This window comes from Thermobia domestica, chromosome 2, assembly GCF_964235325.1.
Source record: "Thermobia domestica chromosome 2, izTheDome1.hap1.1, whole genome shotgun sequence".
Taxonomy (NCBI): Eukaryota; Metazoa; Arthropoda; class Insecta; order Zygentoma; family Lepismatidae; genus Thermobia; species Thermobia domestica.
In genome coordinates, this window is record NC_137455.1 from 359606292 (window position 1) to 359621880 (window position 15589).

Genomic DNA, 15589 nt, shown 5'->3' on the forward strand with positions numbered 1-15589 from the left:
GTATCCAGGGGGTGTCTAGGGGGGGGCGCCACCTTAAATTTTCGCTGGACCCCCTAACATTTTCACGGTAGGCTTGCAAATAAACTACAATACGATGATAGACAATAGTATGGTTGGATCGCCACCCCCCCTCTACATTTTTGGGCTGGCTACCGGCCTGGATAACCGGGTCAAGACTTAACTTAGGACAGTGGTTCTCAAACTTGTTGTTACTGCGACCCACATTAAATAATAAAAAGTATTTTGTGGCCCACCTACTTTTATTCAAATACTCATTAAATTTTAATAAATCAAAATTCAGTTGCTTTCTTTTATGTCTATCGTAAATATCTCACTTTCAAACTAAATTCTAATGTAAATTTATGAACACAGCTTCCCTCTTGGTACGAAAATATCAGTCAGTGACGATCTAGCAAGTGTAATGTAAATTTCTTTCTCAATAACTGTATCAAATGAAATTGTAGGCATGCACAGAAAGGGCTAAAGTGTTTCCATAGAAAGGTAACATGGAGTTAACACTAATCCCAACCAATGCTCTACCCAGTGACAGATTTTGACTCACCCACTCTTTTGCCCAGCATCTCTATTGACTGTACAACAGGGCAGGGCTCTGAGTAACCACTTTAGGCACTACTCTTCATCTAATTAACAAACACTTCCAATTTTCGTTTTCTGAATAGCAGTTCATATGTTTCTACAGAAAAATAAAATTTTCATAATTAAAAGAAAAATCTTCTTGCGACCCACATAGAAACTGCTCGCGACCCACACTTTGAGAAACACTGACTTAGGAAGTATTATGTGCACTATCCAAAAATATAAGTTTCAGAATCCTGCGGTACTCACGCAACAATTTTTATAGAGGAAGTTTGGCTACGGACATACTATAATTTGAAGTATTCACCAACTATCTCATGGACGCTACATCAATTGCAGGAAATCACTTCTCGCTATCTATTACCGTTTTCCCTATAGTAATCAGTTTAAAAGAAATGTTCGTAGGTTTCTTCAAGAAAATTTCCCTCTACTTATACAAAATGTTCCGTTTTCTTATCAAATTTTCCCTGTTTTGTTGAGTGTCAAAGTAGTTATGTGGAAAGATTAATTTAGCTATATTAAATGAAAAGCCAATCACATTTTGTTTTATTCATTTGATTTTTGCTTTTTCTTTTATCTTTCACTTTTTCCTACAAAGCAATACACACAAATACATCCCAGCCACAGTGGGTGCAAATTATGCTACTTTGAACACACATAAAAACTATTGTTATTGTATTGCTTTCTTTCTGAAGAACAAAGACAAATTTAAGCATTTATATTGGTCAGTCAGTCAGCGCGAGAATTTCCCTGGATTTTCAATGTTTTATCGAAAAATTCCCCTTTTCCCTTTCTGCAAAAATTTACCTACGAAATTTCTCTAAATTAGGAAAATTTCCCTTAAACTTCGAAAACTGCTTAAAAGGAGAAATGGCAGATTTCTACATTTTCCGGTTTTAAAATCACCACTATCAAATAGCTCAAATTCTATATTTTGACTCTCTATGTCTTTTGCATTGTTGCATAATCATACAATAGAAAACTCTTTGAAAAGAATTATAGTAATCTAAACTCATAGAAAAAGGTAATGCACTATTGAAGTATTTTTCGGTGGTGGAAAAGAAAGAGGTCGTAAACAGGTTATAGGACTTTCGATATTTTGACTTCAAAATTGATGTTATTTGACTCTATACTTCTTACTTAGTCTTCACACCAAGTTTCAACTTGTGCAAACGAAGGGCCCCAAAGTTATGGGGGGTCAAATTTTGCCCCAAAAATAGATGAGGCCCTTTAGAATTTTTAATTTTTTTCCCACTTGAAATTTTGAATCGCACAAATTAAACCCTGTAATAAGTTAAGATGGGGTCATTTTGCAAACTGGTATAATATTCAGCTTATAAATTTGAGTAGAAAATGAGTTCACGATTTGGCAAAGCTGCTTTGATAGTGCGTAAAAAAGTGAAGTTTGTCTAGGTTTGATAAAGCGATTGTTTAAAGCTATCGTTGTTGGCGTGATTATAGAAAACTAATACTGTTCTGAGAAAAATCATGTACCGACCACGCTTCATTTTCATTATACCTAGCTCATTTTACCAATAATGGAAAGGTGGCCAGAACTAGAAGGCATTGATGAAACCAATTTCAATTGTTATTTCAAGAATGAAGAAGATGCAATTGTATTCCTTGCAAAATGGTTCAGGATGGGGGGGGGAAGGGCCCGCGAGTTTTTTACTGATTCTTTTAGTACTCAGCGAGAGAAATCGATTTCTCTCGCTGAGTACTATGAGAATCAGTTAAAAACTCGCGGGCCCTCTTTCTTCCCCCCAACCATATAATCTTATTCCGACAAGAGAATACACTGAAAAAGTGAAATGTTATACATTGTGTATAGACAGTGGCGTATTTACGATTTTGTTTCGGGGAGGGCTTTGCTAACTTTCGGGGGGGGGGCTTTGCCTCAAAATGTGAAAATTCTGCAAGGTATTTCATATACTTTACTATAGTAAGTAAGATTTCGGGGGGGGGCTTCAGCCCGGAACCCCCCCCTAAATACGCCACTGTGTATAGAACAAATGCACCAAAGATAAAGACAGCTACAAAATTGGCTTTGTTTTCAACTGCAGCAAAGGAAAGTGCCCAGAAGATAAAAGATGTAAATCGTGCAAGAAAACGGCAGGAAAACGCTGCACTGAAGAATATAATAATCTAATCAATCCTCTCTCGAACACTTATTTTCCTAAAACCCCCTATACTTTTGGCAAAATTTTGATCTCCCATAACTTTAGATCCCTTCATTTACGCAAGTTGAAATTTACTGTGTGGGCTAAATAAGATGTGTAGAATCGAATAACATCAATTTTGAAGTCAAATATCAAAACGTCCCATAATCCATCTCCAGTCAAGAAAGATTTGGTTCTGGAGCGGAATAGAGAATCCAATTTAAAATTTAAGTATTTCCGGATCATTGTTTCTCCGAGAAAAGGTGAATTTCTTCTTCTTCTTCTTCTTCTTCTTCTTCTTCTTCTTCTTATTATTATTATTATTATTATTATTATTATTATTATTATTATTATTATTATTATTATTATTATTATTATTATTATTATTAATTATTTTGAGTTAACCGATCTAATCTTATTGATTTGGTAACGAATCAATGCATCGCTGAAGAAAAAGTGGTTTTAGCCATTTTATGTTCATAAAAATTCAAATATTTTGCTGGGAAAAGGATTTCATTTATTATACTAACTTGTCTGATCCTGATTTTTATCTTGTTTTCATAAAATTTCTAGACTATTTGTGTTCTTTATCCAGTCATATTTTATATTAACTTGCTAGAATTTTGTTTTAATTTTTAATCAATTTCCAGAAACTTAAAATCGCATTAAAGTATGTTTATTGTTCAGTGAACTTCTGTATCTACTTAGTTCATTAAGGAAAATGTACCGTAATTGCGGGCTACTTGGACCCTTAAGGGGCTACTTGGACCCATACCAAAAACTCGTTTAAAGTCCCATATCCAATGCAATAATGAGTGAGTTCAGAGTTAGATCCTTTAGATGGGGTCATAATGCAGGCGTATACACATTGAAACTAGTTCTGTGGTAGGTTACCATTGAGCAGCATTGGTGAGAACCGTCGTTGACGAAAAGAGTGTATTTATTGACCGCCAAACTTTTATGTGTGGACACTATTTGTAAGGAAGTGGAACCAATGCTAAGTAAACACATAAGTAGTTACATATAGGTTAATGAAACTGACATGGTAAACTTTATCGTATACAATAAGATGTGAGCGTAATTGCATTATTTATGAAGTGTGTACATATGACCTGGAAAACACGGAGATTTTGTCCCACATATTTTGTTATCTTTATCCCACCCCATCCTTTGTTATCTTTATCAATGAAAAATAAAGGTATGTTGTCACGTGTCACACAAGTAAGGACTTTTCATTGTTTCCTTAAGCATACCGGTACAAAATGGTACATCAATATAAAAGATTGGCTGCAGGTCGAAAATATGCTGATCTTTCATAACAGCTTGAAGAATGTTTACCAGCAATAAAGTCGGGGAAAATATCACCAAAGAAACAGAAGCTCACTTCAAGATAAGTCGTTCCAGCATAGAAAGAAGATTAAAGAACAGGTCAAGGTAGAATCTTGGCCATCTGAAAGTGTTCACTGAAGAAAAAGAATTAGCCTTCGCTAGTCATCTTGATAAAGTTTCTGATTTAGGATTCCAGGTTGATTAACTTGATTTCAGATTTATTGTGAAGTCCTATTTAGCCATGCGTAGGAGTTCTGTCATTGCTTTCTAAGACAAACTTCCCAGTCGAGATTGGGTGAAGTTATATTAGAAACTGCACCTCCAGTCAACGACTAGATTCGCTGCTAATATAGATAGGGCTCGTACAGCTGTAGAAGAAAACTTAATCAGCTATTACAGTCATTACATTTGATAGTACCTCTTAACATGTTCTCTTTCTGGTTTGCAGTAAATAAAAAGTGATGTTCTTGGAACACCTACGTCCTACTTAGTCTCAGAGCAGATTTCAATGTTTTTTGTAGGAAAATATGGGACTGGGTTCAAGTAGCCCGAACGCGAGTTTTACTTGGACCCATTTTTTACAATAATCGCCTGTTCTTTGTTTTCAATATATGTAACCACAACTGTCTTCGATATGTACAATAAAGCCTGTAGTTCCACTTAATATGGGTTATGACAATAACTTCCGAGTTTTCGTGGATGAAAACAGGCAGAAAGAACGAATTTATTGCAAAATTGGGTCCAAGTAGCCCGCATCTACGGTACCAAGAAACTATGATTATAAGGTGAACTCAGGTAATCCTCTATAGAAATTTCTCTCTCCCTTGTCTTAATGTACTTTGTACAGGCCTAAATATACCGGAATTGTCTCTATAGAGAAGCCATTCTCGATCACACTTCAGCATGCTTTGTCACTTGGTACTTCTGATCATGGTGTCAGGAAGTAGTATTTTGCATCTGGATTATCAGTACCACTGGAAGATGTCCATACGGTGAAACTCATCATCTACAAATAATTATTGAATCGAGTTTGATATTATCTAACCTGTTAATAAATACCGACGCACATTTCAATTTTCTTTTATCTTCTCGATTAAAGTTTTCATGTACTGATTGAGCTTCTTTTTATATCACGATATGTTAACGTAAAGTTGTAAGAATTGTATTTTCATTTACCATAAGCTTGATAAATATAGTAATATATTTTAACTTCCTTATGGTGTTTTCATAACGATTTGATTCACTGCCGCTACTCTGTTTTAAACTCACAATTTCTTGTGCCATCTATTGAAAAACCTTGGTTGGCTGCAAGAGCAACGCAAGAACAATATTTATTGCGTGAGGTTTATTTATGGTCCACAAGTATCAGGAGAATCGTAACAACAAAACATTTCAGTCATTTACGAAATGATTGAAAGAAAGCAGGCTTATTAACGCGAATCAAAAATAGTTACGTGGATGTACTGTAACTGATGTCTCCTTACTTTTACAACACATGAAAGCTGTAATGTCAGTGATATTTCAGATAGTTTCTCGCGGGGGGGAGGGGGGGGAAGAGAATTTCATTGCGCTGCAGGTTAAAGAAGTACCGAGGAAACACTTGTAATTCTTATTGAGCACGATCCAATATTTACCCCGGGAAGAATTTCGTAGCTCTGGGCAAGGGCGCCGATTTCTTTGTAAATTTGAGGGGCCATTCAGATCCAGAATGCATATATGAGGATTTTAAGACAAATTGCATTCAAATTATGCCAAATATTGCATATTCTTAAATACAATAAGGGGATTCCTCATGAACTTTAGGGGGGCGGGCCTTCTTGGCCCTCCAGGATCGGCGCCCATGGCTCTGGGGGTATTCCATTTGCAGTTTTTCTCGAAGGTGTTAGTTACTGTTTTAGAAAGACAAGAGATCTCTTTTTTCTTATATTAGCAATATTACTGTGGATCGCTCCAAACAATGATAGTCTGGTGATAGGATTTGTCATCGAAATATCTGGCATATGCTGATTACGCACTTTATCTTCTTATGGATGACGGTGGGGCCGGCATAAGAGCTGAGTTAAAAGTGAATGGACACGTATCATTAATCTAGCAATGGATTTCGATACTCATTTAAACATCTAAGACAATGAAGCATTATTACGCAACACACAAGAATTCTTAAGGCAGATCAAGGTTTTGAACAGTACCGACTCAGTTATGAAAGATTGTTCATCTTGTTACTTCCAATACAGTAAGTACCCTACTCCATATTATCAGCATCAACATTTGTTTAATTCAACAGCTTGAATAGACTCACTATTAAATTTTACTGGAACACGCGGACACAGTATGAGAGGGAGCGCCATCTTCGTCAAGCCCAAAAGGATGTTCCCGGCACTCAGACGACAGCTCGGATTTCTGCAGTGCACACCAACAGCTCGTCGACTACCTCTACCAACTTTTCTGACGGTGATCGGCAAGGAAACTCCGGCTCTTTTCAGGACAATGCCAATCTACAGAACGTCGTTTCAAAATTGCAAAATATAACCGCTACCAGGTTATAGAAGGATTTTTTTGTGGACACTCTGTATATTTCGTCAAGACAGTGATCATTATTTTCAATTTATACTTTATTCTGCAACGCACATAAGTTCTTTCTTGGTGGGAATTGCTTCTTTCCCACACAATTGGACAAAGAAGTCTTTCATCGTTTTTTTTCATATATATATTTAAAACATTGCTTTTGCTGAGAACATTTCAGTTAGTGACTAACCATTTCAGTGTTTCTCCCTGACTCATTATATACACAGTATATATTCTATAGTTATTGGGAACTGAATTAAGTGCTTTCGTTAATCGCTTATGGAAACATTACAATAGATTAGAGAAATACGGGCTGACCAGATGTCCCAGTAGCCAAAGTGGCACCAGCCTCACAATTTTCGTAGTTCGTTATCTGTACTTTCTCACGCCAGTGTTATCGCCGTGTCTAGTGCATTATAGGCAGTTGACTAAAATTAACATAAATTGTTTTCCGTATTCTGTTTGTATGTGCATACAGGTGAGTTAACCGAGTGATTTTTGAAATGAACTGCCAACACTTTTCCGTTGACGATTGCAACCCGTAGCTTGAGCTTGGATGCTCGAGGAGTTTGACTCCAGGTCTGGAAGATGCAACCACGCATCTCGCGTTGAACTTCAAACATAAGTTGTGTTAAGGGGCACAAGCTATTTAGCCGGTGAAGGACGATTTCTTACGGCTAGCCCCAATCAGTGAAATCCCAGGTCCTCAGACCTTGTGCGTTTAAAATGTTACATACGCGCCCTCCAATATCTGTATTCCATTGTGGAGATCTTCTTTTGTGTGTTTGCTGAAGATTCACCTTTACGCTGCAGGACTGTTCAGCGTAACAACTGGATTCATCGTGGGACGATACAGACAACTTTTCCCCAGTGCGAATCCCCCAAGTGTGTTAATGGTGTGAGCAAAGTATTTATAGTGATACCTGAATTATAATCATATATATAGAAAGGGCTATATTTCCCGAAAAGGACAAAGCGTAATTTCAGCGGCAAAATTTTATTAGTGTCCAGTGTTGTGTTCATTTCTCTTCGTTATTTTTTTTTCAGAATAGTGTTCTAATAAATAAGTAGAGTGTCATTTAACCCAGTGTGTTTTCGTTGTATGTATGAGTGGTGTTTGTGTGCGTTATGGTCTGGATGACCGTCTGATCGTCCGTGAGGTTTTCGAGACGAGACACCCGAACCTCTCGGCGCCTAATGCTCATCTCATTATTGAGACCGACGAGCTTTTTGGGAAACAGTTTGTAACCTTTCTTGGAGAGGTCTTCATCATCCTGTCCAGGTAAGTTAAAGTATCAGGAGTATACTTATTGGTAATACCACGAGCCAAGGACAGCGACACGCACTCCTGTTGGTTACAAAAACATACCTTTAAACCAAAGCCGCAGTAATTACACCTGCCTCTACAACGAACAGTTTTGAACCAATAACTACGGATGAGATTATTCAGGAAGATCTGGAGGAAACGATGGAACTCACCGTCAATATTGACAAAGAAGCTAGCACTAAAATACCTACTGTCAATCCCGACAAAGACGGTATTCAACGCTACAGCAAATATCTAAGTATCTATGAGTATTTCGATAACAAAGGACACAAACTAACTCATGGAGCCCCCACAATATGTAAAGAAATTCATTATTGTGCAGTGTACCCACATCAGATCAAGTTTAAGTGTCACATCCAAGAAATCTAACCTGAATTAATTAAATTCTGTAGAGTTCAAACTACTGTACGCATTAGAAACGGCGAAGAAAGATCCGACGTTCAAAGTAGTCATTCGACAACTTCCAATTGTTGCTTCCCTGGAAAATATGTACCGTGTTATGCGAAAGTGAACTAAGCGCCAAATTTTGAAAATCCACGTAAATGCGACGATTGGTTCCTGATAAGCATTAGAACGTTTTGCACAATCGTAAAGAGAGGAAAACCAACACCTTTCCAAAAAAGGAAACATAATTTCACTTTTGATTACGGCTACATTAATGCTGGACATCAATCTTTAAACGTAATTTTCTTAAAAGTATGAAAGTGGCGCTTAGTTCGTTTTCGCAGGACACGGTACATATCAAGACTGACCTCATGAACCGTGGTTATCCAGTCATTTTTGTGCACCAAATGAAGGAAAGAGACGACCACTGGAGATACCCCTATTGTTAGTGACACTAAAGAAGACGCCGAATGTGCAGAGCACTTACGATTTACAATTTCTAGAATTCTATAGAATCGTAATTGAACCCTACCAAGCGAAACCATTGGTGCAGTGCTATCGTTGCAAACAACTAGGACAAATCCAAAATTACTGTTATGCTGATCTCAAATGTGTTAAATGTGGTTGTAGTTAGCTTACATATGAATGCACACGCAAGACTGAAAATGCTGCAGTGAAATGCTCACTCCGACTCACCCATAATAGCAACCAAAAAGCCAAGCCCTCATGAAACCTATGTCCGGAAGTTCAATTCTACATTTCAGTTGCCACAATCTACATTTACCAGAGCAGACACTGTAGAAGATTCAGACACAAGTTGGTGAGAAATTCTCAATTTATTTCATGACTTACAATTTCCGAAACTTTTTCAAGCACTCAAAAGCAGACTTCCCAGGCTAAAATCAGTTGACGATATTCTAACGAAGCTCTCCATTCTCTTTAGAAGAAACAACACCTGTACAAAATTAATACCAATTGAATACCACATACAAGACCATACCCTTAGGTAGGCCAGTCCAGACACTATTACTGGATACTTCAAGCAGCAATCAAGATCCTTCGCCTCAGTATTGCGGCAAATGGAGTAGCTCTGAGACCATTTGACCAACTATAAGTACGTATTATGGACTGCCTACTATTCATCTTTCACAAATAGGTTGCGACAGTTGCGTCTCTAGAACTTACCTCACATGTCTTTGACAATAAATGCCAGTTCACTTCACATACGAGGCAAGGGTTCAAATAAGAACCCGGAACTCAGTGCAAGCAAACCCATCAAGATAATGGTTCGGTGGGGCCGAAACAATGTGAAGTATATACCTAGTCATGTCTGTGGTTTAAACTAGTGTATTTGATTGGTTGATCAGAGTTTAGCGTTCGTTTCCAGAACCGAGGCTACACGAGAAGTACATTCACAATTTGTTATGAAATTCAAACCATTATAATGCTTTCAAATTTTACTGTACTCCCAATGGGAATCCAATCTGGAATTCAGTGCACTAAAGGTACACATTAGCTAGGATATGAAATGGGAATGTAAACCCCATATATAGTTCTAATCACAAACTTAAAATCGGAAGAACGTCTGTCTGTTGATCGGTTAATATGTATTACATCAAGAATGGTTTAAAAATATCACGTACAGCACGTGAAGGACATTTTTTGAATATTGAAAGTAATTGAATGATATGAAATTTACCTTAATTTTACGCATAGTTACTTGCATATCACTAAAGAGCAATTATAACTCCATATGGGAACACATGGAAGTCACACTTTTGGATCAACTGAATGAATCACTTCCATTAACAAAACTCGATTCCTAACTTTTGACTCTATACTTCCTGGCCAAAATTGATGGTTCACCCTCTATATCATGGCCAAAATTGATGATTCACCCTCTATATCCTGGCCAAAATTGATGGTTCACCCTCTATATCCTGGCCAAAATTGATGGTTCATCCTCTATATCCTGGCCAAAATTGATGGTTCACCCTCTATATCCTGGCCAAAATTGATGGTTCACCCTCTATATCCTGGCCAAAATTGATGGTTCACCCTCTATATCCTGGCCAAAATTGATGGTTTACCCTCCATATCCTGGCCAAAATTGATGGTTCACCCTCTATATCCTGGCCAAAATTGACGGTGATCCATAAAGCAGTTTTTGAGATTTAACGTCTCCTGAACGGATACAGGGACAGAGCAAATATATATAGGAACTATTAGAAAAAAACGAATTCCTTAAGAAGAAAGAAAGGAGAAAATAGTGAAAAATTACAGTGAAACCTGTCAACTTGGCCACCTCTCTAAGTTGGCCACCTGCTTATCTTGGCCTAGTTCGTCTCGAACCTGCATTTTCCCATAAGATATTCGTTACTTACTACTCTATAAGTTGGCCACCTGTCTATCTTGGAAGTTGGCCACACTGAAGCAATGTTTACCCTATGATGATAATGATAAATTTACCTGCGTATCTTGGCCACGCAAAATACAGTTTTGTTATTTTTCTTAACTCTTTCGAATTCCCATATGAGAGGCAGATGTTCTGTATTTGTAACTGGACACAAAGAAGCATAGATTCGCACGATTTGTTCTTGGAGGTCAATGACCAAAACACTACCCTCATAAAGGAGTGGTGAAGGAAGATGTGAATAAGAAAAAGCACGTACAGGAATTCAGGAAATGGTTGTACGTATTTGTTTACCCTGTCTGTTTTGGTAAAACCATTAGCTATATCGGCTCCTTTCATCAATGGGAAGCTTTAGTAATTCCGGAAAATTCTCAAGGTTAAAGCTCAATTGTCATTTATTGGCACCTGACTGCATGTCAAAAAGTAGCGGAGGTTTTGAGATATGAATTCCCTCAAGATTTTCTCAAAACATATTTTGCTCTGAGGGAAACACTTCTAGCTCATTAACAATAGGTAGTTAACTACAATATTAGAATGTGCATATCTGCCAAAAAGAATAAAGCAAATATGTCTAGAATGAACCACCATTCAGTAACAACTGAAAAGAAGTCATATAAATTGCATATGAATTTCTCAGTTTATAACTTAGCTTTCCTTGTTTTCAATCTGAATAACTCAGTGTGCTATAATATCAATTTCAATAAACTGCGTACATACACTTCTATTTCATGGTTGTTTGTGTTATTGTGTTTTCAATTCGAATAATCCAATGTACCAGACTAGTTTTCAGGAAGAGAAAGGTATGCATATATATTAAACATACTAAGAGCGTCGATCCTGGGGGACCGAGAGGGCCCGCGCCCCCCAAAGCTCATGTGGCCCCTATTTCATTTATGAGTATACAATATTTGATATAATTTGAGTGCAATTTGTCTTAAAATCTTCATATATATACCATCCGCATCTGAATGGGCCCCCTCCCCAAATTTACAGAGAAATCGGCGCTCATGCATACTATAGTAATATTTTCTAGTAGTATATATTTATGATTACTCTATATACATTATTTATAAGTAGCTGTCGTGCCACTGCTTATTAAAATTTTACAATCAAGTAATACTAGAAATCCTATTCTAAAAATACACAAATCACACTTACTTCTGTAAGTTGGCCACCTGTCTAAGTTGGCCACTTTTCGATGGAACCGATGGTGACCAACATAGACAGATTTCACTGTATTATGTAATCAGTGTTCCCAGAATAGATTCGATCTTTGCCTTTATGTTTCTATTAGTTCGATTTCAATATTGAATTCTCACATCTGCTAGTCTGTCGTATTTTTTACAATTTTTAAATGAAACTCACTTGTTTGCATTGAAGACATGACCGAAAAAAATAGGTAATGTTTTACTTACGTGTTGGATTCTTTGGGAATCGGACAGTGATGCTAAACCCTTGACCTTTTCGAGGTACTCTGTATTGAACAAGTGCGGCATTCTGCGATGTCTCAAGGAATTTTTTGGCCTTCTTCTGCCCACAAAATTCCTGGTAACGAAGACTCATAGGTTTCGGATGATCTTCTTCGCTTGGGAAGAACTGTCGGTTCAATTCCCAGCCGTCCACGAACTGTTGGAAAAAAGAGGCAAATTAATCAGACCACATAAATAAGCCAACGTAAACTAACCTATGCCTTATCATTTACACACAAAAAACTTCTTATTTCAAAAACTTATCAGTCAATATTATTAATTTTATTTATTTATTTATTTATTTATTTAACGGCAGAGTTAAGGCTAAGTTTGCCTTTTCTTACACTCAACCAACTCAAATGTATACAAGATATACATACTACAATTGATGTCAAATCCATAAAAAATACAATTACTACATTGATGCATATATACCTACACACACATATACCCCTACACACGAACCTGCTCCCTTACATACCCCCTCCCCCATACCCTCATACTATTTATCATAAAAACAAGAAAACTATACACACAGCAACCACAGAACGATATATGTATTCTTAAAAGTATACTACCTTACATTCCCCCCTCCCCCATACCTCCCCACAAACCTAGTATTATAGATACATACCTCAAGTTTCTGTTTACAATTGGTTGCTACTGCTCAGCTTTATGAAAAAAAAATCATCATTCCCGAGATTGGTGTACATTGGCTAAGGCTATCAGATATTGCTTCAAATTTCTTTTGAATGTCGCAATTGAAGGTGAATTCCTTACATCTGGTGGAAGTCTGTTCCATTCTCTAATACCAGAGATTGTGAATGAATTAGCCATTTGATTCGTATTATGACGAGGTATCGACAGCAGTGTTGATCTTCTAGAGCGAGTATCACGATTGTGGCTATCTCTAACATACTGTAGTTTATTGTGAAGATATATAGGCACACCAAATGTCAAAACTTTAAATAAAATTGTCATTGATTGATATATGTAGCGAGCTTGGATATCTAGCCAGCCCAATTCATTAAAAAATGGCGTCAAGTGATCTGAACGTTTAAGATTAAAAACATACCGAACGCATGCATTCTGAACCCTCTGTAACTTTCTTAGCGCTTCTTTATTTACGTTGCCATAAGCTCCAATGCAATAATCAACATGTGATAGTACAAGGCTTTGTACTATCGATGCCTTAATTGGATAAGGCAACGTATTTTTCAAACGGTATAGAGAGTGCAATGCACCAAACGCCTTTTTGCATACATGATTTATATGATCCGCCCATAGAAGATTCTGATCAAATATGAGGCCCAGATTTTTCACTTTTTCATCAAAAGCTATATGTGTGCCATTTAATGTAATTTTAGGAAGTTCGGTGCTCTGCAGTCTGGAGAGGATATTTCTCGAACCTATTATGATACATTTAGATTTATTGGGATTTAGATGTAAATTATTAGATTGGGCCCAGGCACTTATGCGTTCAAGGTCTAAATTTATGAGTGAGATAGTGTCGTTTATGTCTCCAAGATCTGTCGAAGTATATACTTGAACATCATCTGCATATAAGTGATATTTAAGGTGGCGAATTTGTTGAGACAAGTCATTTATGTACATAGAGAACAGAATCGGTGCTAAGACCGTTCCTTGACTAACTCCACAGTGCACAGTTGCCCATGAACTTTGATTGTCCAGAACAGAAACACGCTGATATCTATTCTGAATGTACGAACGAAACCATTTAACCGACGTATCTGTGAAATGAAAGAGTGACTTAAGTTTTGATAGAAGAATTTCGTGATCGACCGACTGGAATGCTTTAGTGAAATCTAAAAGTAAAAGTATTGTGAGTTGTTTCTTATCTATGCTTTCTCTAATGTCATCTGTAATTTTTATAAGAGCCGTATGTGTGGAGTGTCCTTTTTTAAAGCCAGATTGATATGGACATAAGAGATCATGGGAAGTTATAAAATCAGACATTTGATTTAATACAATATGCTCCAAAACTTTCGAAATACATGGCGTCACGTTTATTGGTCTATAATCGTTCGCCGTTATTGGTTGTGCTATTTTCTTAAGGGGATGAATGAGAGAAAATTTCCACTAGCTAGGAAAACAACCCGAAAGTAGAGAGGAATTACATATGTCCATTAAAGGGAACAGAATATATCTCATGATCTTCTTAAGGAATTGTAGTGGGATGTCATCCGCCCCTGTTGAATTGGATGTAATTTTTTTCAGAGCTACCTCTATTTCTAGGACAGAAACCGTTCTAAATTTAAATTTTTCGTGGATGCTTGGGTTTTCGCGTATGTTTTTCATAGTAGATTCTTTTGTAACATCGTCTATAGTAGGGACCTGAGCAAAGTGATCGTTTAGTTCGTTAAGCGGAATGCGTATAGATTGTACGTCAGTCTGACGGTTTCCTATACCAAACATGCGCAACTTATTCCAAAGATATTTGGGGTTATTACTTTGAGTGCATAGATCAGCCGCAAATCTAATTTTAGCAGTTCGAACTTTTTGTGTACGTTTATTTCTGAGGATTCTATATTCTTCAAAAGTATTGGCAGAATCACTAGGATTAATTTTCCTGGACCATTTAAATTTCTGATATGCCAAATCCCGTTCTTTCATGAGCTGCAAAATGTCTGGTGTGATCCATGGGTTAGCAGGTTTTTTAAATCTTTTGGTTTTTTTAGGTGCATGTTTATTGAGGAGAGTGTGAATAAAGCTATTGAATAATTCTAGCTTGCCTTCAGTGGAAGGTATAATTAGAATGTCATTCCAGGGTATTTGCGCTGCGTCCCTTTCTAATGCTTCATCATTTATGTGTTTTAAATTTCTAAAAGTGGAGATTTTAAGAAGCTGTAATGAATGAAGGAAGCATTAAAGGGATCTGGAGATCTCAAGATTCGAAAGGAAATCATTAACAAGATCAGGTACTCAGATTATAAAGTTTATTAAAGCCAGAACCAAAGAAGGACTAGAGGAGATGATAGACAAAATAGTTGACACTGGGAAACTATATGTAATGTCCCGGATCAATGTCAAAAAATCGAACGTCGTGAGAATATCCCGTGGAAATGCGCCACTTACATGTTAGAGTAGAACAAAGATAACTTGAAGTGGTATTTTGACGAGAGACGCTTACTGCATCAAAGAGATCAGGTCAAGAATTGCCATAACCAAAGAAAAATTCAACAAGAAAAGATCACTCGTAACTAGCAGGCTCAATATTGGACTAAGGAAGTATCTCGTCAAGTGCTATATATGGACTATTGGACTTTATGGTTCAGAGACCTTGTACATTATGGAAGTTACAGAAGAAATATTTAGAGAGCTTCGA

General features: G+C 37.0%; 1 protein-coding gene across 1 annotated transcript in view; it reads right to left on the bottom strand.

Annotated features, from left to right (window-relative positions):
- LOC145678819 (corticotropin-releasing factor-binding protein) overlaps positions 1-15589 on the bottom strand; it is a 530344-nt gene that overhangs the window by 93098 nt on the left and 421657 nt on the right. The window contains 1 exon segment of the mRNA XM_081749360.1: positions 12190-12400. Coding sequence (XP_081605486.1) covers positions 12190-12400 — 211 coding nt within the window.